Source organism: Salvelinus alpinus, chromosome 8 (assembly GCF_045679555.1).
Source record: "Salvelinus alpinus chromosome 8, SLU_Salpinus.1, whole genome shotgun sequence".
NCBI lineage: Eukaryota > Metazoa > Chordata > Actinopteri > Salmoniformes > Salmonidae > Salvelinus > Salvelinus alpinus.
The window spans coordinates 38,695,760-38,717,536 of NC_092093.1; the positions used below are offsets into that span (position 1 = coordinate 38,695,760).

Here is a 21,777-nt window from a genome sequence, read left to right on the forward strand (position 1 = left end):
TTGTCTGTCATTTACTTCAAAAAGGTCTGCATGAGGGGCTGGAGGTGTTGTGAACTATTTGTTGTCTGATCTGTTCTGCCGTTTCCAGTTGCCAGCCACTTGAGTATATACAGGTGTAGGATCTTAAATTGACCAGTTTGTCACAGCAGGAAAATAATCCTGCAGCAACAGGAAATGTGAGTTATTGTGTGAATTATAATGAATGGATATTTTTGTAGGGGTTGATACATTTTTAGTTAGGGCAAATCAAGTCTGACATGTTTAAGTGGAAATTACAAACTTTAGAAGCCTTTTTAAACCTTGAACATACTACACGTTTTCATTTTCCTACTGTGCAGGACATTTCCTGCGACAACAGGGTGATCAAATTAAGATCCTACACCTGTATTACCATAGTGCTCTCAACTCCTCTCAGGTCAGTCAGTCGGCTCTCAGAGAAGGGTGTCTTTCTCTTTATTTAACAGACTGTATATTACATTGTACACGATCATACCCAACATATGAAGACATATCAGATTGTGACAGTCAGTCATTACATTAATTGTGAAATACTATATTGTACTTTTCATTAATGCCTTAAAAGTGATGACAAGAAGAATTCAAATAAATGCATAATATGCCTGTAATGTACTGCGCTCTGGTACCTCTATTTATATTTCACTTAAAAGTCCAATAAAAAGTTCTAAACAGTATTTTACAAACATTCCAGTGCATGACTTTGAGATGCCTAAGACAAAATATACTGCAGAGCAAGATTTAATAAAACCTTGAGAAAAAAAAATACCTCACACTTCCCCAACCTATTCAGTAAAATCAGTTTCCACTTATTATTAAACAACCAAATGGTATAACAAGTCTATACAGATCTATTTTACAAGCTGCAGGCCAGGAGGACAAGGAGAGAACAGGCGAGAGTGGCCACATGGTGGCAATGGTGGGAGACAGATACACTGTTAGACACATAGGCCATCTGTCCTTTACACTGGCTGCAGTCTTCCCCACAGAATGAGCAGGCGCCCATGTCATACCTCCAATAGGACTGGTATGTCCTCACCGTCTTCCTCCCTTGGTATGAGACAAGAAAGGAAACAATGAGTTTACAGGCACAAGTCCACCAAGTAATCTCATGCCTCATTTTCGAATGTGTGTTGAAACTTAAGTATTGTTTACGGGGCTCGTAGTAATCATAGATGAGAACCGTTGCATCCTGGACGTTGGCAACCTTGAAGTCCATGACTAGAGGGACTTTCACACACATCTCCTCTGTTGTCACCTGAGGAGGGAGTCAACATGAGAAATAAAACGAGAGGTGGTTTCCCTGCTGAACAGTGAACTTGAGGTCGTGTAACACAAGTTTGACTTCTGGCTAATGTTTCCAAGGCCTCCCTATCTATAATGAGTACCTATGACAACAATTGTGTACTCAAGAGTTTCAAGATCTATCTCAATACGGGATATGTTTCCTCCTCACCATTGTCTGAACGAGAGATGCCACAGGGTATATCCTATTGACGGTCTTGTTACATGAACCAGCAGACACACCACGCAGTACAGTAGTAGAAGATACACCTCACACCACACAGTACAGTAGTAGAAGATACACCTCACACCACACAGTACTGTAGTAGAAGATACACCTCACACCACACAGTACAGTAGTAGAAGATACACCTCACACCACACAGTACAGTAGTAGAAGATACACCTCACATCACACAGTACTGTAGTAGAAGATACACCTCACACCACACAGTACTGTAGTAGAAGATACACCTCACACCACACAGTACTGTAGTAGAAGATACACCTCACACCACACAGTACTGTAGTAGAAGATACACCTCACACCACACAGTACTGTAGTAGAAGATACACCTTACACCACACAGTACTGTAGTAGAAGATACACCTCACACCACACAGTACTGTAGTAGTAGATACACCTCACACCACACAGTACTGTAGTAGAAGATACACCTCACACCACACAGAGACAAACAGTACCACACGTAGGGGAAGAGGTGAGGATATGTACAGGGCATTTGGAAAGTACTACTTCCCTTTTTCCACATTTTGTTACGTCACAGCTTTATTCTAAAATAGATTGTTTTGTATTCCCCTCATCAATCTACACACAATACCTCATAATGACAAAGCAAAAACAGGTTTTTAGAAATTCTTCCAAATGTATTAAAAATAAAAAACAGGAATGCCTTATTTACGTACAGTATGTATTTAAGTATTCAGATCCTTCGCTATGAGACTCTAAATTGAGCTCAGGTGCATCCTGTTTCCATTGATCATCCTTGAGATGTTTCTACAACTTGATTGGAGTCCACCTGTGGTAAATTCAATTGATTGGACATGATTTGGAAAGGCACACACCTGTCTATATAACGTCCCACAGTTGACAATGCATGTCAGAGCAAAAACCAAGCCAAGAGGTCGAAGAGCTCGGAGACAGAAACTGTAGAGATCCGAGAAAGGATTGTAGAGCTCCGAGACAGGATTGTGTCGAGGCACAGATCTTGGGAAGGGTACCAAAGAATGTCTTCAACATTGAAGGTCCCCAAGAACACAGTGGCCTCCATCATTATTAAATGGAAGAAGTTTGGAACCACCAAGATTCTTCCTAGAGCTGGCGGCTCGGCCAAACTGAGCAATTGGGGGAACCCAATGGTCACTCTGACAGAGCTTCAGAGTTTCTCTGTGGAGATGGGAGAACCTTCCAGAAGGACAACCATCTCTGCAGCACTCCACCAATCAGGCCTTTATGTGCACAGACGGAAGCCACTCCTCAGTAAAAGGCACATGACAGCCCGATTGGAGTTTGCCAAAAGACACCTAAAGGACTCTCAGACCATGAGAAACAAGATTCTCTGGTCTGATGAAACCAAGATTGAACTCTTTAGCCTGAATGCCAAGCATCACATCTGGAGGAAACCTGGCACCATCCCTACAATGAAGAATGGTGGTGGCAGCATCATGATGTGGGGATGTTTTTCAGTGGCAGGGGCTGGGAGACTAGTCAGGATCGAGGGAAAGATGAACGGAGCAATGTACAGAGAAATTCTTGATGAAAACCTGCTCCAGAGCACTCAGGACCTCAGACTGGGGCGAAGGTTCACCTTCCAACAGGACAACGACCTTAAGCCACAGCCAAGGCAACGCAAGAGGGGCTTTGGGAAAAGTCTCTGAATGTCCTTGAGTAGCCCAGCCAGAGCCCGGACTTGAACACGATCGAACATCTCTGGAGAGACCTGAAAATAGCTGTGCAGCGACTCTCCCCATCCAACCTGACAGAGCTTGAGTCATCGCTGCCAAAGTGCTTGAACAAAGTACTGAGTAAGGGTCAGAATACTTATGTAAACGTGATATTTCTTTTTTAAAACTACTTTTACTTTGTCATTATGGGGTATTGGGTGTAGGTTGATGAGGGGGGAAAAACAACTTAATACATTTTAGAATAAGGAGGTAGGTAACGTAACAAAATGTAAAGGGGTCTGAATACTTTCCGAATGAACTGTATTGATTGGAGTCCACCTGTGGTAAATTCAATTGATTGGACATGATTTGGAAAGGTACACACCTGTCTATATAATGTCCCACAGTTGACAATGCATGTCAGAGCAAAAACCAAGCCAAGAGGTCGAAGAGCTCCGAAACAGAAACTGTAGAGATCCGAGACAGGATTGTGTCGAGGCACAGATCTTGGGAAGGGTACCAAAGAATGTCTTCAACATTCTTTGGTATATATATATACTGTATAAATAATAGTAACACTTACAGAGTCCAGGTAGAGAATGACTTTCCCCGGAGGCGTTTCCACTCTCCGAACCACATCGTTGGTCTCGATGCCATCCTGAGCCAAGATGAAGCCACTGAGAAGGCCCACGTCTAGAATGGCCATGCCAGTCTGATTAATGCCTTGGCCCTCCAACAGACTGGAAGAGAAAAATACATAAATAGCTGTCTCAAACGTGGTAGGTATTAAACTTTTAGTAGCATACTGGCACGCCAGACCATGTGGTCCTTTCCAATATCTGTCTTATTTAACAGCAGGTGATCGAAAAACAGAGTTTTCTTTCTTGTTTTTCCTTTTTAAGTTGCAAATGTGTGTTACCAAGCCATACCCTAACCCTTACCTTGTGCAAATGTAAAGATGGATGTAGTACATGTTCGTGTCAAACAACTCTATGTGCAAATCAAACGCCTCCTGTGCAGCGTCTCTCCATTTCCGTGACAACCCTCTGCTCTCTAAGTTGTAAAACACATTAAACTAGAGCGAGAGAGAGAAAGAGAGAAACAAATCATTTGAGAGATATAAATAAAGGGCTGGAAAATCTAAACAATTTACAGGCAAGTTTCATTTCCATTGTTTAACTGACAGACAGAATGTTTTCTTCAAACTGACTACGGGCTGATTTGTTGCAGCCCATTCACAGGGATGAAAACAGGACAAGAAGACTGAGACTACAGGCCACTTTCCAGCAGGAGGCTCCACCACAAACTCCCTGGGACACAATCAGACAGTGTCGGCATGAGATAGTTGCACTCAATAACACTGCAAAGTGGACATTTTTACTATATATTTTGGTTATTTCTTATCCTTTTGATATGAGTTTAGTCATTGGTATGATGCAGGAGGCTGGGTAATCATTCACAGCAGTTGAACGTTTTGTTTTCATGTGTTGTACCTTGATAATTACAATGTTCTAGGCACTGGCAACCTCTATGTCATGGGGTTCGTGTGAATACTACAATAGCCCAGCAACTGGGGTGGCTCAGCTTTTGTCTGTAATGTCATGTACTCTCTTACTGACACAACATTGTTCGGCATGGTGGGGTTACTATTATGATCGTAAATCCAAGGTGACAGATTTTCATTATTGAGATTGATGGACATTGCTGGCAGACATGACATCAAGTACATTTAAGATTATCGGTACCTGAAACAGAGCGAATCCTTGGCCCTTGGCAGAAACCTTTAAGCGTACCTCTCTGCCTGTCTCGATCTGAAACGTAAATCGCTGCAATCAGTTGCAACATCATCACTAAGGTGGCACCAACCTGGAGAATCATGTGCTGCTTTGTTCTTTATCGGTAGATAGTTTTTAGATATTTATTTGAATGGGGATATTTTTATTTCACCTCTCGGCTTTGGTATAGCAAATAGTTGGTGTAGTTGATGTGGAAGCTGGCCACTGTGGTTGAGGGTGCTGTGTTGACTGTAATGTGGAGATTGATGAGTTGAGACCCACTGTAGACTGCGTACTCAGACAAGGCCTGCAGGGCTATCACTGTATCCTGAGGAGAGTAAGGGACAATAAAGCAGCTAGACTCCGGGCTGAGTCCCAAATGGTACACTATTCCCTATATAGTGCACTACTTTTGACCAGGGCCCTAGGGCTCTGGTCAAAAGTAGTGCATTATGAAGGGGAATAGGGTACCATTTGATGACAGCCGTAGACTTAATTTCCAAATGTGGAGGCAAGAAGAGGCCATTTTCGAAAAACCCTTTCAATAAATGAATGCCAATTCCCACAGAATGAAACCAATATCTGGTTTTGCTTTGGATGTTGTTTGAGCGTCTGAGCACGGACTGGGCTGCTTACAATAACTTTTCTTTTAGCCCAGCCAGCCAAAAACAGTCTCCCTAACAATTTGACACAGACAGAGCAGCTGTTCCCTCTCCCCCGTTGGTGTTATTATCCTCTCTCCAGCTCTACTGGAGGCTGTATTGAGCTGCATGCCAGCTCAATACAGCCTGTTGGTCCTTACTCCTATCTTCACTGTGTATCACTTGTAAGCCCTTGGGCCCCTAATATCTTGTTATACCCTAACTCTGTCCGTGGTGGGATTTTGGGTAAAGTGGTACATTTTATCACAACGTGCCTCACAGTACTTGAGAGACTTCATTTCAATCCCTGTGACTGACACAGAACAGGCTCCATAGACACTAAACTAGAGGATTGTTCTCTTTGGTTTTGTGAATGTTCCTTTTGGTTATATTCAGTGAAACTGGAATGCAGTATGTTCTGAGCCAACCTAACTGATCTGGACTCAGAGATTGACCCTTTAAATGCTTCTATTCTGACCCAGTCTAACTGATCTGGGTTTCGTCACTGACCCACAGTGACCCTTGAAATGCATATGTTCTGAACCAGCCTTGCTGATATGGGATCAGAGACTGACCCTTCCTTCCTTACCTGTGTGGAGCTGTATCCTCCCAAGTAGTTCCTCTGCTGACTGAGCCACTTCATGAGGCTGAAGCCCTCCTCCAGCCTTGATAGCTTGTGGAGGGAGAGCAGCAGGTAGGCAGCCATTTCGATGTCTGCGGAGCGCGGCTGCCACGACTCAGAAAGTCCTATGCCTGATGAACTCCAGGATGGAACACCGTCTGCAAACAGAGGAAGTAATGGTGGGAAACACAAATTAACTACATCAACAACGACAACATCTAGAAGACAAGGCTTGCGCTGTACATTTGAAGTCGGAAGTTTACATACACTTAGGTTGGAGTCATTAAAACTTGTTTTTCAACCACTCCACAAATTTCTTGTTAACAAACTATAGTTTTGGCAAGTCGGTTAGGACATCTACTTTGTGCATGACACAAGTAATTTTTCCAACAATTGTTTACAGACAGATTATTTCACTTATAATTCACTGTATCACAATTCTAGTGGGTCAGAAGATTACATACATAAAGTTGACTGTGCCTTTAAATAGCTTGGAAAATTCCAGAAAATTATGTCATGGCTTTAGAAGCTTCTGATAGGATAATTGACATAATTTGAGTCAATTGGAGGTGTACTTGTGGATGTATTACAAGGCCTACCTTCAAACTAAGTGCCTCTTTGCTTGACATCATGGGAAAATCTAAAGAAATCAGCCAAGACCTCAGAAAATAAATTGTAGACCTCCACAAGTCTGGTTCATCCTTGGGAGCAATTTCCAAACGCCTGAAGGTACCATGTTCATCTGTACAAACAATAGTACGCAAGTATAAACACCATGGGACCACGCAACCGTCATACCGCTCAGGAAGGAGACGTGTTCTGTCTCCTAGAGATGAACGTACTTTGGTGCGAAAAGTGCAAATCAATCCCAGAACAACTGCAAAGGACCTTGTGAAGATGCTGGAGGAAACAGGTACAAAAGTATCTATATGCACAGTAAAAACAAGTCCTATAGCGGCATAACCTGAAAGGCCACTCAGCAAGGAAGAAGCCACTGCTCCAAAACCGCCATAAAAAAAGCCAGACTACGGTTTGCAACTGCACATGGGGACAAAGATCGTACTTTTTGGTGAAATGTCCTCTGGTCTGATAGAAATAGAACTGTTTGGCCATAATGACCATCGTTATGTTTGGAGGAAAAAGGGGGAGGCTTGCAAGCTGAAGAATACCATCACAACCCTGAAGCACGGGGTGGCAGCATCATGTTGTGGGGGTGCTTTGCTGCTGGAGTGACTGGTGCACTTCACAAAATAGATGGCATCATGAGGGAGGAAAATTATGTGGATATATTGATGCAACATCTCAAGACATCAGTCAGGAAGTTAAAGCTTGGTCGTATATGGATCTTCCAAATGGACAATGACCCCAAGCATACTTCTAAAGTTGTGGCAAAATGGCTTAAGGACAACAAAGTCAAGCTATTGGAGTGGCCATCACAAAGCCCTGACATCAATTCTGTACAAAATTTGTGGGCAGAACTGAAAAAGCGTGTGCGAGCAAGGAGGCCTACAAACCTGACTCAGTTACACCAGCTCTGTCAGGAGGAATGGGCCAAAGTTCACCTAACTTATTGTTGGAAGCTTGTGGGAGGCTATCCAAAATGTTTGACCCAAGTTAAACAATTTAAAGGCAATGCTACCAAATACTAATTGAGTGTATGTAAACTTCTGACCCACTGGGAATGGAAATAAAAGCTGAAGTAAATCATTCTCTCTACTATTTTTCTGACATTTCACATTCTTAAAATAAAGTGGTGATCCTAACTGACCTAAGACAGGGAATTTTTACTCTGATTAAATGTCAGGAATTGTCGAAAACTGAGTTTAAATGTATTTGGCTAAGGTGTATGTAAACTTCCCACTTCAACTGTATATAGAATAACATAATATTAAACATGCAGAAATCAAGAAAGTTTAATCAAGAAATAACAATTGTGTGTTTTCTAAATTCCTCTTGAAATGTTTTTAGATGTAACCAGCACCTTAGTAAAGAGGTGTCTCATCCATCCCCATCCAACTCCCTAAGTGTTTACCCTTCATCTCTGCTCGTCCCATCAGCTGTGCCAGCGCTCGTTCTGCACTCTCGCTGTTGGCCAGGGTCAGAGCGTAGGTGGCCAGACACAGGCTGTAGTTACTGGAGATGCCTAGAGCAAGCCTGGTCTCCAAAAACACCAGGGCCCCGGAAACCTGGCTCGCATACATGTTCTGAATAATAGAAACAGAGAAAACGTCAACCACAGAGATTCAGCAGGCTCAGATTTAACAAACCAAATACTGTAGCACAGAATCTAATGGTAGCATGACTCCCACCTTGTAGATGTCATCCACCAGTAGAGCCATGAGAACGTAGGCTGTGAGAGATACAGGGCCATCCAGGCCTCCCTGGAGCTCAGTGTGAATGACCCGGCCGGGCTCCAAGAAGGCCCCATCCTTCCCCTGCTGGGCCCCCAACCAGGCGGCGGTACTGACCAGCACTCTGCCATCAATGGAGATGAAGGGCCTTGCCTGCAGGAAGCACTTCAGTACGAACGCAGAGAGCCTTCGGAGAGAAAACAGGGTTACAGACAGACAGACGGACGGACGGACGGACGGACGGACGGACGGACGGACGGACGGACGGACGGACGGACGGACGGACGGACGGACGGACGGACGGACGGACGGACGGACGGACGGACGGACGGAAGACGGACGGACAGACAGACAGACAGACAGACAGACAGACAGACAGACAGACAGACAGACAGACAGACAGACAGACAGACAGACAGACAGACAGACAGACAGACAGACAGACAGACAGACAGACAGACAGACAGACAGACAGACAGACAGACAGACAGACGCCAAGTTCTCACCATGTGCTTCCAGAGTAGTCACTATCCCCAAAAGCACTGAAGGAACCGTCATCTCTCTGGTAGGACAGTTCACGTTCATATCCTACATGGATGAGAGACAAAAAGGTTAACTATTCATCTTCATCGTACACATTTCAGCTCAGTGGCATGAGTTGGTATTATTAGCACCTTTCATCATGTAAGAGGTGGCTTTAATCAAGGTATCGTGGTCAGCTTGTCCAGACGCGGTCAGATACTGGATGACATATATGTTGGGAGCAAAGTGGATCATGTTCTGCTCCCCGCAACCAGAAGGCATCTGGATGAGGGACTCCAGGCCCGTGATGGACGGTCCAAGGATGTCACCTTTTCCACCAAGAAAGAAAATGAAGAAAATATGACAGAAACCATGAGAAATGACATCTTGGTCTAACTCTCACAATGCATCCCCAGACTGAGACAGCTCATCCCATAGAATTAGGAATGAGAACACTAATAATTGATTAAGATATCTATGGCCTGTCAACATCCAAAGGAGCCCACGTGGTGACAGCTTAACAAGTAAAAAAATAAAAAAATAAATGTATTTTAATATGGTGACAGACAATTAGCCTAACAAGTAACAACCAGACTTGCTCTTCCCTGACATATTTACAAGAGCTGCCACTTAAACAGCAAGCATGTTTACCGGACAACAAACACAAGCATCCAAAGTAGCCTGCTAGATTGACAGGTTGACTAGAGTGACAGATGCATCACTCTTTAGGATTCCATTCCTCCGAAGGGTAAGAAAACAATCACACAGCTGCTGACCATAAAAAGAGAATGAAGCGTTGCCAAACATGTCAGTATTTTCCACGGAAATTTCACGGATTCAACGTGTTTAAGGCTTTGTCTTTGCTTGACATTCTTTCTCCCGTGTTTTCAAAGAGTGTTCACTTCGTCATTTTATAGGGGTAAAGTGGTGATAGAGAGGTCTAATATATTGTGACTATGCTCGTTATAAGACCATCGACAATGAGTTTTGGGTCACTAGCTTGTGACTGGAGTGGAAGAGGCCAAGCTGGATGTGTTTACATACCGACTGCAGTCACTTGTGCTCGCTGACTGCCCTCCACAACATCTGCAGGGAAGGTGAACGACACTTCCCTGGAAAGGCTTTTCTCTGACCCCACCAGCTCCAGAAACATGGTCTTCGAAAAAGACTGCTCAAGTCCTTCAGGCTACCAAAACAACATGGATGAAAAATCATTACGCACAAAGGAACAATAATATGCAATACAACCTGGGTGAGACTGAAAAGTCCTTTGAAGAAGTTTAACAAGAACAAGATTTTTTGTGTTTGAGCTGAAATAACTAACAAATTAATTTGATACTCCAATAAGGAGAAAAATGAATTGCTTTCGCTGACTTGTACGTTTATCAAAGTAAAGTGAAACTTGTGACCTGTACCTTGACCAGAACCATCCGGTGGACGGCGTCAGAGGCCACAGACGATTTGGCTTCGACCGAGATTGGGATCTCCCCCAGGACCAGTAGCCTGATGGGAAATAGGACAGAGGTTCCGTTCTGACTCCCCACAGACACAGTACGTGTACTGGCCATAGAGAGCTCCTCATTGTCCGGGAAGACAAACTCAAACGAGTCACTCTGGGAAACAATCACCATCACCTGGAAGTGGAGAACGAGAGCAAACAAAGAGAGAAAGGGAAGAAAGGGAAGTCGCCCAGATCACATGACACGCTTCTCAAAAGACATGGAATGTCTTTCGAGGTAAAACAAACTGTTCTTAACCCCGAAAATGTTTGTCCCGTAACAATATTACAGATTAGAACTATGATAAATGGATTAGAGGGGAGTGATATTTCTGGGATAGGTCCCTGTTGGATTAATAGGTACAATGCTTTGTTACCTCTAGCATGTAAACATTCAAACTGGTTCATTCTTGTTCTGGCTGCAACACCATTACAGGATTCTATTTGTAATTGTAAACTGGGTGGTTCAAGCCCTGAATGTTGATTGGCTGAAAGCCGTGGTATAGCAGACCGTATACAACAGGTATGATAAAACTCATTTTTACTGCTCTAATTACATTGGTAATCAGTTTTAACAGCAATATGGCACCTTGGGTGTTTGTGGTATATTACCAATAAACCACGGCTAAGGGCTGTATCCAGGCACTCCGTGTTGTGTTGTGCTTAAGAACAGCCCTTGGCCGTGGCATATTGGCCATATAACCATACCCCTTTGGGCCTTACTGCTTAAATATGTTACGGTGAATGTGTCAAATAAGGAAATAATACAATTACCAATTTTCATACTTGAGTAAAAGTAAGATACCTTAAAAGAAAATGACTCAAGTAAAAGTGAAAGTCACCCAGTAAAATACTACTTGAGTATAATCCAAAAATATTTGCTTTGAAATGTACTTAAATATCAAAAGTAAAAGTCTAAATCATTAAATATTTATTATATTAAGCAAACCAGACGACTTCATTTTCTTGTTTTCATTTTTTTTTTTACAGATAGCCAGGGGCACAGTTCAACACTCAGGCATAATTTACAAACGAAGCATTTGTGTTTAGTGAGTCTGATAGATCAGAGGCAGTAGGGATGTTCTCTTGATACGTGTGTGAATTAGACAAATTTCCTGTCCTGCTAAGCATTCAAAACGTTACGAGTACTTTTGGGTGTCAGGGAAAATGTAAGGAGTAAAAAGTACATTATTTTCTTTAGGAATGTAGTGGAGTAAAAGTAAAAGTTGTCAAAAATATAAATAGTAAAGTAAAGCACAGATACCAAAAAAAACTACTTAAGTAGTACTTTGAAGTATTTGTGCTTAAGTACTTTACACCACTGACTGTAGTGAGAGATTCTCAACACAGTAAATAATATCAAAGTGGCTAGGCAAGATACATCTGAGAGGCACATTGATGCCAGACAATGCAGCTCACCTCGAGATCCTGTTCGAGGTAATTGAAGAGAGTGACCTCCACGACCAGCAGCTCTCCTCGGATGATGAAAGCAGGTAAATTCAAGGACAGAAAGAAGTCCTGGAACACTGTGAGCTGAAAACACAAGAGGGAGAGGAGAGGATGGTAGAGTCAAGCAGAGAAAAATAGAGTAGAGTATCGTAGATGAAAGTAGAGAAGGATAGAGTAGAGTACAGTACAGTATCGCAGATGAAAGTAGAGTAGAGTAGAGTAGATTAAAGTAGAGTAGAGTAAAGTAGAGTAAAGTAGAGTAGAGTATTGCAGATGAAAGTAGAGTAGCGAAGAGTAGAGTATTGTAGATTTAAGTAGAGTAGAGTATTGCAGATGAAAGTAGAGTAGAGAAGAGTAGAGTATTGTAGATTTAAGTAGAGTAGAGAAGGGTATAGTAGAGTATCGTAGACGAAAGTAGAATAGAGAAGAGTACAGTACAGTAGAGTATCGTAGATGAAAGTACAGTAGAAAAGGGTAGGTTAGAGTAGAGTAGATGAAGGTAGAGTAGAGTAGAGTATTGTAGATGAAAGTAGAGTAGAGAGGGGTAGAGTAAAGTAGAGTAGAGTATCGTAGATGAAAGTAGAGAAGGATAGAGTAGAGCACAGTACAGTATCGTAGATGAAAGTAGAGTAGAGAAGGGTAGAGTAGAGTATCGTAGATGAAAGTAGAATAGAGAAGAGTACAGTACAGTAGAGGATCGTAGATGAAAGTACAGTAGAAAAGGGTAGGTTAGAGTAAAGTAGAGTAGATGGAAGTAGAGTAGATGAAGGTAGAGTAGAGTAGAGTATTGTAGATGAAAGTAGAGTAGAGAGGGGTAGAGTAGGGTAGAGTAGAGTAGATGAAAGTAGAGTAAAGTAGAGTAGAGTATTGCAGATTAAAGTAGAGTAGAGAAGGGTATAGTAGAGTATCGTAGATGAAAGTAGAATAGAGAAGAGTAGAGTACAGTAGAGTATCGTAGATGAAAGTAGAGTAGAAAAGGGTAGGGTAGGGTAGAGTAGAGTAGAGTAGAGTAAAGTAGAGTAAAGTAGATGAAGGTAGAGTAGAGTAGAGAGGAGTAGAGTAGAGTAGTGTAGATTTAGTAGAGTAGAGAAGGGTATAGAAGAGTAGAGTAGATGAAAGTAGAGTAGAGTATCGTAGATGAAAGTTGAGTAGAGAAGATGAAAGGGTAGAGTAGATGAAAGTAGAGTAGAGTATCGTAGATGAAAGTTGAGTAGAGAAGATGAAAGGGTAGAGTAGATGAAAGTAGAGTAATGTGGAGTAGTGTAGAGTACCGGCGATGAAAGTAGAGTAGAGTAGAGTAAAGTATCGTATAAGAAAGTAGAGTAGAGTATCGTACATGAAAGTAGAGTATCATAGAGTAAAGTAGAGTAGAGTAAAGTAGAGTAGAGTAAGTCTATCTGGGAATGAACAATGACTCGTACGGCGCCAACAATGCAGATCAGGGCTTGTGTGAGGATATAGTACAGGAAAAGTTGGTAAATAAAATACTGCATCGGAGCTATTAGAGTGTGCAGCTTTTCCTTTTCTTCTAGAGGGTATAGTACAGTACCTTTGCAGGGGTCTCAATGATGCCTAGGCCCAGATCAGCAGACATGACAAAGGCAGTGGCTACCCAGGTAGTAATGCTGTCCGGTAAAGTCAGAGGGAACTCAGCTGTGGTAGAATCCCTGTGACCAAGACAATGAAATGCATGTTGTCAGTAAAAGTCGGATTAATGCACATTTAATTAAAGTGTGTGTGTGTGTGTGTGTGTGTGTGTGTGTGTGTGTGTGTGTGTGTGTGTGTGTGTGTGTGTGTGTGTGTGTGTGTGTGTGTGTGTGTGTGTGTGTGTGTGTGTGTGTGTGTGTGTGTGTGTGTGTGTATATATTATGGACCATGGTTACTCTCCATCACCCTGTGTTGGTGTCCAGCCACAGCCAGGTCTCAGGGAAGTCCCTGCGTTCCCGAGGCTCCTGCTCCTCCTGTTCCATATCATCCCCCTCATCTCCAGGCAATTGGATTTCCTCCCCTGCTGTAGGGTACACAGGGGTTAATACAGCCAAGACAAATACTGCACATAGGCATACTGGAGGCACAATGTGCTTTGTGGGTAGTTATATCTGCGCTTACGAAATTGAGGTCTCAATTGCTCCCCCATCTTCTCCAACTTGGCATCTGTCAAAACCATGATGCCAGATGTCTGGGGATGTAGCAAACAATCACAAAGAACATAAGAAACATGCACATTTTCCTAGGAATGTGATATACAGTATGTGTGATGGTGACATGGTATCTGATACGCCTGTCAAGGTCACAGCTAGCCACCGTAAAGATGGAGTAGGGATCTCCCGTTCTCATGTCGCCTGTCGTCTTTCTGTCGTATTCTGCCATCTCCTCCAGCACCTGAGAAAAAACACCATCATTCACTAAAGCCTCCTACTGTTACAACCTTCACAGCACAACAAAACAGCTAGAGACAAAAATATAATGCATTGTTAAAACCTGTTTGGTCAGGTTCAAAACAGACAGTTCATAGTGACTTCGTTTACACCTGACCGATACTTGGGTGGGGCAATAGGAAGTGTTTCATAGGTGTACTTGCACGGGATATTATATCATGTAAAATGGCCCACCTGGTTTAAATAAAGATTAAATAAATCAAATAAAAAAAATATGTGTGGTGCACATTAAAGTCAGACATTGAAAAGCTGTAGGGAATCACAAAACAACAAAAAGCTCCCCCCTTTTGTAGGCCCGCGGATCAATTTCCAAATATGTATTTTTGTTGTTGTTACCAGATCCATGAACTGTTGAAAGGGGAATGAGGAAGGACAGGAAAGGAAAGGAGGAGAGGATAGAAGAGGGTTGAAACAACAATAAAGTAAACAATTTGGGTCTCAACTTACTGTTGAGTTAGAATAGTAGAATACACAAGGTGCAATTTAGAAATGTGGTTGTGCATCAGTAGTTTCTCTCGTGTTATGTCAGTTACTGACAGTCACTCAATTAACCATGTCAGCTAACCATTTTTTGATTGGTGTGTTAGTCTATCCAGCTATCTAAACTTGTATTAAAGATGGCCGAATACCAACCGTGCGTGTGCCCAGGGAACTTGACCTCCAGAGGGCCCCCATTGATTTTGTTAGTCCTTCTCACTCAGATGTAATATTAACATGGCATAAGTCATGGCAAAGTGTGTAGAATTGCAAGACATTAGCTTAAAAACTGTAAAAATGTCTCTACCCCATGGCAAAATGAGTAGAATTGCATGACGTGTTAGTTGCAAAATGTTCTCTCTGCCTCATGGCAAAATGTGTAGAATTGCAGTAAACTTACTTTAAAACTGCAACATTGTCTCTCTGCCCTGTGGCAAAATGTGTAGAATTGCAGGAAATTTGCAGGAAAAATGTATCTTCACCTTCAAGAAGGCAGGTAGTCTAGTGGTTAGAGCGTTGGGCCAGTAACTGAAAGGTTGCTAGATCGAATCCCCGAGCCGACAAGATAAAAATCTGTCGTTCTGCCCCTGAACAAGGCAGTTGTTCCAAGGCCGTCATTGTAAATAATAATTTGTTCTTAACTGATTTGCCGAGTTAAATAAAGGTTCATTAAAAATACGGGGGCCAGTAAAAAAGCTTGGGCCGGCCTTGGCTACTGGTATAAAGCATTTATTTAAGAGAGTTAAGTAGTTTAACTGCACAGTTGGATTGATTGCACAAATCAGTTGACTGCATGTGTGGGTAAATTCATATTTTTTGTGGCCCCCACCCCCAACAAAGTTGCCCATCCCTGTGTCATCACTGGTACTATCTAACCCAAGGTTACAGAATGGATCGCACTCTTTTGTGAAACAAACAATGTCTTTCAAAACAAGAAGTACATACAGTATCTGCTTACATACATTTTCCTTATATTACTGAATTCTGTGGCAGTCAAGTTCACGCATGTTTTTAGGCTGTTTTTTTCCCTTTTACAACATTGGTCTTCCTCACCATGTCCTTGGTGATGTCATTGTGTGAGTGCGGCCAGCGAGTTGCCTGATCCACCACCAGAATCCCCACCAGTGAACCGGGCTCAGCAACAGACACCTTGAGAGACACCTCATCAGCAGGCCTGGCCCTGTCCTCACTCCAGCTCAGAGACACCTGCCAGAGAGAGGGCACACCACAATATACTGGGGCAGAATATCACAGTCAAGATCATGAATGACTATACTGCTAGGTTAACTGTTACTTATTCCAACGATTCAGTTTAGAGATATGATGAAGGGCAGCGGGGGTCTCAATCTGCACCTTGAGCTGGCGCAGCAAATGTTCAAAGTAAAACAACCGATGGCAACTACCTCGTTTTTTAGATCTTGGGCGATGGGAACATGCAGTGCATCATTGAAGATCTCTCCATCGGAATGTACACAGTATACGACAATGCAGGCCAAGGGAGCCCAGGACTCCTGTGGGGTCAGGGTGAGGGAAGAAGAGCTGCCTCTTCCAGAAGACAGCACCTGTCCCCTGGACATCACCTGGAAACAGGAGAGACAAGAGAAGAATGCTGGGCCTTTGGATACGAACTGATGAGATTAACTTGAGGATCAATCTTTTAAGGTATCGTTATATGACAGGTAAACTGCTTGAGGTACTTACCAGGTAGTGAAACTCTTTCAATGGGAAATTGCTCTGAAGTGACAACTGGAGCGGGACATCAACCTTCAGAAAATCAAAGTTTGGTTCATCGCTTAGAGTAAATATATCACGAGGATCTCGCCATGTTGCTGGCGTTTATGAAACGGTCCATTTTTAGCGCAAGGTGCTCAAGCCTAAGGCATCTCACACATCTATGACATCTGCGGCCTCAGTCTCAGCATGACTTCCTTCAAATCTCCTAGGAGGGACAAAGTCATTTGGTAACACGTATTTAATCACTGGATGTCTTAACCATCCCTGTGAGATCTACCTGTGGAGTTGAACGGAACTTCTGGATCTGCAGGTACGATTTACTGGGGGACTTGTAGCTGCTATAGACCTGTAGCATCTTATAGCCGTCCTTGAATGAAGCCTAAAAAAAAAGAAATATTATCACAAATGATGATATCTTCATTTTGACCACGTACTGCGGTACCTAACCCAGGTACAGTTCAATACAAAGAGAGACACTGTACATTGTTGGAAGTGATTTTGAAACAGTCATTTTGAAAGGCCACTTACATCTACAGTGAGTGTTGCCACCTTATCTGAGAGCTGTATGTGAATGGGGATGACCCCGTCTGCAGGCACAGGTAAAACCATTGTCTGGACTGGTATCTCATCTGGCATTGGAGGGAGGCCAGGACCAGTAGAGTTTAGCAACACGCGAGGCAGCATTAACCCCAAGTCGTCCAGCTTCCAGCTCCATGGACTGTGCCTTTGCTGTGTTACGGAGATTGTAACATTCTTCCCCTGGTCCTCTCGAGTCAGGGGCCGCTTGTTGTACGTGGATATTTTCAGCTGCAAGAACAAGGGGTTTTGTAAACTAAACGTGTTTCAGGACATGACATCCATACTCCAAAGATCATAATGACTTCTATTGTTTTCTGTGATGAGAATTAAGAGTAGTAGGGCACAGCGTTCTGCAGGTCCTGGGTATGGCACAAACACTTATAGTAGTAGGTTTGTTTCCATGGCATTGATATGAGGTAGTCTGAACCAACGATATGCCCTACTCATGTATCACTGATCACGCTGCATGAAAACAGGCGTAATAATACGAAACGTGAAAAAGCTACTTAACCTACTTTTGTCAGAGCTGCGCCGATGTGTTTGGTCATGGAAAGCTTACCATTTATTTCCACACCCACGCAACTGAACAATACTCTGTAGACTTGTAATTTCGCTTACCTCAGCGGTGAAGTTCAAAGGGGGCTTTATATAGCTGGGGTATCCACGGAAGGCAAGGTTATATCTACATTTAACCACACCCACCTCCATAGTGCTGTGATAGGTCAGTCCTTAAAAATCAACAAACAACAGATTCTATAGATCAGTAACAGTCGACTCCGAATGAGAGCGTTATTCTTCATTCTCAATAAGAAATGAGTGTACAGAATCGAACTTATATGGTTTGAAATAACTATATGATTACCTGTCAGGGACTCTGTGACATAAACTATGATGGTAAGAAACTCATCGTTCTCATAATCCTCATACATGTTGTCTGCAGATCGTTTATACATGGCCTGGTAGTCAGGCACATCAAAAGAGAACTCCGCCGAGCCGTGAATCTGTATAAAAATGACAAACACTGAATCATCAGAGATCTCCACTTCAGGTTTCATGAATGTCATTCAAATGCCAACAGGATCCCTTATGTGATTCATAAGACTAAAATTACAAATTACATGTGGGGGTGGGCAAACTTACCTCTTTATGATCATCAGAACTCACACCGATGCCATGAAAACGATGCAAGTAGGTTATGTTCATGTGACCTTGCACAGGCTTCCCATACATGTATCTGTGAGATAGAGAGGGAGTAGATTACAATCCCTCTTGCTGCAGTGGGACCTTCAAATGATCTGAACCAAATCGTTTTGATTGAATTTTCAGTGTTATACACCATTTTGCGCCCAGCCCATATGGGCTTATAAGACACTATTTCTTCAAGTACATGTGCACAAAACACATAGCCTTGTTCAAACCATAAGGTAAAACATTATCAAACTGATTTACTTAGCAGTGACCATGCCCCAGAGAGTATCATCATGATGAAGGACACTGGGAGCCTCTATCCACACCTCAAACCTGGGCAGCACTGAAACAAACACAAAGAACATTCATTGAAATCGATTACAATCACACACAAACCTCAGCAAAAGCTTTTCAAATGTGTATTTTTATTCAAGATACACTACATGACCAAAAGTATGTGGAAACCTGCTCGTCGAAAATCTCATTCCAAAATCATGGGCATTGGTCCCCCCTTTTCTGAAATATCAGCCTCCACTCTTCTGGGAAGGCTTTCCACTAGATGTTTGAACATTGCTGGGGCGACTTGCTTCCATTCAGCCATAAGAGCATTAGTGAGGTCGGGCACTGATGTTGGGCAATTAGGCCTGGCTTGCAGTCGGCATTCCGAATCATCCCAAAGGTGTTCGATTGGGTTAAGGTCAGGGCTCTGTGCAGGCCAGTCAAGTTCTTCCACACCAATTTCGACAAACCATTTCCGTATGGACCTCGCTTTGTGCATTGTGCATGCTGAAACAGGAAAGGGCCTTCCCCAAACTCTTGCCACAAAGTTGGAAGTACAGAATCGTAGAGTGTCATTGTATGCTGTAGCATTAAGATTTCCCTTCACTGGAACTAGGGGGGCCTAGCCCGAACCATGAAAAACAGCCCCAGACCATTATTCCTCCACCAAACTTTACAGTTGGCACTATGCATTTGGGCAGGTAGCGTTCTCCTGGCATCCGCCAAACCCAGAATCATCTGTCGGACTGCCAGATGGTGAAGCGTGATTCATCACTCCCGAGAACGCATTTCCACTGCTCCAGAGTCCAATGGTGCTGAGCTTTAGTCCACTCCAGCCAACGCTTGGCATTACGCATGGTGATATTAGGCTTGTGTGCGGCTGCTAGGCCATGGAAACCCCTTTCATGAAGCTCCCGATGAATAGTTATTTTGCAGTTTGGAACTCGGTAGTGAGTGTTGCAACTGAGGACAGGCGATTTTTACACGTTATGCGCTTCAGTACTCGGCGGTCCCGTTCTGTTAGCTTGTGTGGCCTGCCACTTCGCGGCTGAGCCGTTGTTGCTCCTAAACATTTCCACTTCACAATAACAGCACTTACAGTTGACCGGGGCAGCTCTAGCAGGGCAGAAACTTGCTGAACTGACTTGTTGGAAAGGTGGCATCCTATGACAGTGCCAGGTTGAAAGTCACTGAGCTCTTCAGTAAGGCCATTCTAATGCCAATGCTTGTCTATGGAGATGGCGTGGCTGTGTGCTCGAATCAGCAACAGGTGTGGCTGAATTAGCCGAATCCACTAATTTGAAGGGGTGACCACAAACTTTTGTATATGTAGTGTATATTGAAGTACACAAAAAGTAAATGCTATGCAGTTCAATCACAGCCTATTTAGTTACAACCTAAATGTACCATATTGAATGTGTTTGGTTTATGTAAATGAAAAATGTATAGCTTATTAGCTTAAGTTTAATGTCTGAGTAAATAGTTCAGCTTTAGTCATGTTCAAAATGAGAGAGAGTCAGTGAGTATCCCTTGGTGGGTCATCTACCTTTGTTCTGAACAATATAGGGAGGAACCAGAACTTATGGACAAGGTACAGGAGCCCTAAGCTTAACAATGATGTAACGTTGATCAAAGCGATCTTACCATAATGTTCCACGTTGAATTGTTTTTCACTCACAACTTCCTGCGAGACAAAGAGAAAATGTGAGAGGTGACCACATTTCAGCACAATGAACTATGCACTGCTTGTTTCTAGCCCTCCTACAGGAAGACTTTTGAAACGTCTGGCCAGTTTTGTTGTAGTTATCTACTCTCCCTTGATTAAAACAACACGATGGGGGCTGTCTTTGTGTAATAGTTCGCAGAAGACACGTTTCAGTGAAGACACATTTTTTAAATAACACTCATTTATTATGAGTATTTAGTGTCAATTATTCCTGAAGATGAAAACATTTGCAGACAAAAAACACATTCAAGCCCCAAGGCCATCTGTTAACGAGATGAAATATCGCCAAGATGAAATATATAGCCTGCATCACCCTGAAAATCCTTAATAAAGCTATAATCACCACTCAATGTTTTGAGCAGCAAAACGTTAGCATAGTTCTTCAAATTTTAAGAGGACTTACATTGACAGAAGTCACAATGGTCCACTTGCCAAGGGATGGATTCTTAGACAGCTGAAACTCTTGGGACAGAACACCCAGAACACTGTCCAATGACAACCACTGCCGGATCATGTTTGCCTTAGGATCCTGGCCCACAGCGTTCATAAAAGGAAATGAGAATGATCAACTGGCCATCATAATTTCATATCTCAAGTTTCCATTCCATCCACCTGCTATCACTTCCACACTGAATGTTCATACAATACCCACTTGACATGGTACCAGTAACACACACCTTAATGATAATAACTATCTTGCCCATATATGGCTTGCCGTCTGGGTAAATGGACACTGCCCGAATCTTCACAACCTGCCCAGGCCTGTAGTTGGCCTTGTCTGTCTGAATAAACGTGGATGAGCTTTTGGGGTTAAAACGCAGGACCGTAGAGTTGGTGAACACCATATTGCCCATCCCGACATAGCCCTTGACCACCAGCGTGTAGGGGTGCCAATAGCTCAGTTCACTGTCAGGGATCTGTAGAGGGGGGAATAGCAGAATAGGTCAAAGGTCAAAGAGGGTCAGGAAGAAGAAGTATTCAAGTATTCTGGCAGACACGAGTCAAGGCTAAGGTGTACTGTTATCTCAGACACAATGGTGGACGGTGAAATTTCGAATGCGACTTACTTTGTCGTGTTTGTGGTGGTTTATAATATCCCATTTTTTATGCTATACCTGACACAAAAGATACACCTGATCCAAGCCTCTCTCTGTAAAAATGATTGTGTGGGACCTCAGAGTTGAATACCAAAACTGAAGAGGAATTTTCTATGTGCCTGTGACCAACAATTCTGTGATCAACAGCACATACTATAAAAATACTGTCTCTACTTTGAAAGGGGGAATACAACTCA

The 21,777-nt window shown here is 42.8% G+C and overlaps 1 protein-coding gene across 1 annotated transcript; it reads right to left on the reverse strand.

The window, feature by feature from the left end:
- Positions 1–740: 740 nt before the first annotated feature.
- Positions 741–21,374, reverse strand: cd109 (CD109 molecule). The gene is made up of 28 exons (XM_071412296.1): positions 21,161–21,374; positions 20,875–21,012; positions 20,402–20,441; positions 18,740–18,821; positions 18,431–18,524; positions 18,153–18,291; positions 17,909–18,018; positions 17,240–17,518; positions 16,989–17,090; positions 16,381–16,557; positions 16,031–16,183; positions 15,854–15,878; positions 13,956–14,073; positions 13,612–13,729; positions 12,033–12,146; positions 10,531–10,749; positions 10,160–10,301; positions 9,268–9,444; positions 9,100–9,181; positions 8,552–8,780; positions 8,275–8,446; positions 6,210–6,400; positions 5,152–5,307; positions 4,950–5,015; positions 4,146–4,279; positions 3,788–3,944; positions 1,171–1,273; positions 741–1,065 (listed from the first exon to the last, which is right to left on the reverse strand). The coding sequence occupies exons 1-28, from the start codon at positions 21,335–21,337 to the stop codon at positions 872–874; spliced, it is 3,888 nt and encodes a 1,295-aa protein (XP_071268397.1). The 5' UTR covers positions 21,338–21,374; the 3' UTR covers positions 741–871.
- Between the last annotated feature and the right edge of the window lie 403 nt (positions 21,375–21,777).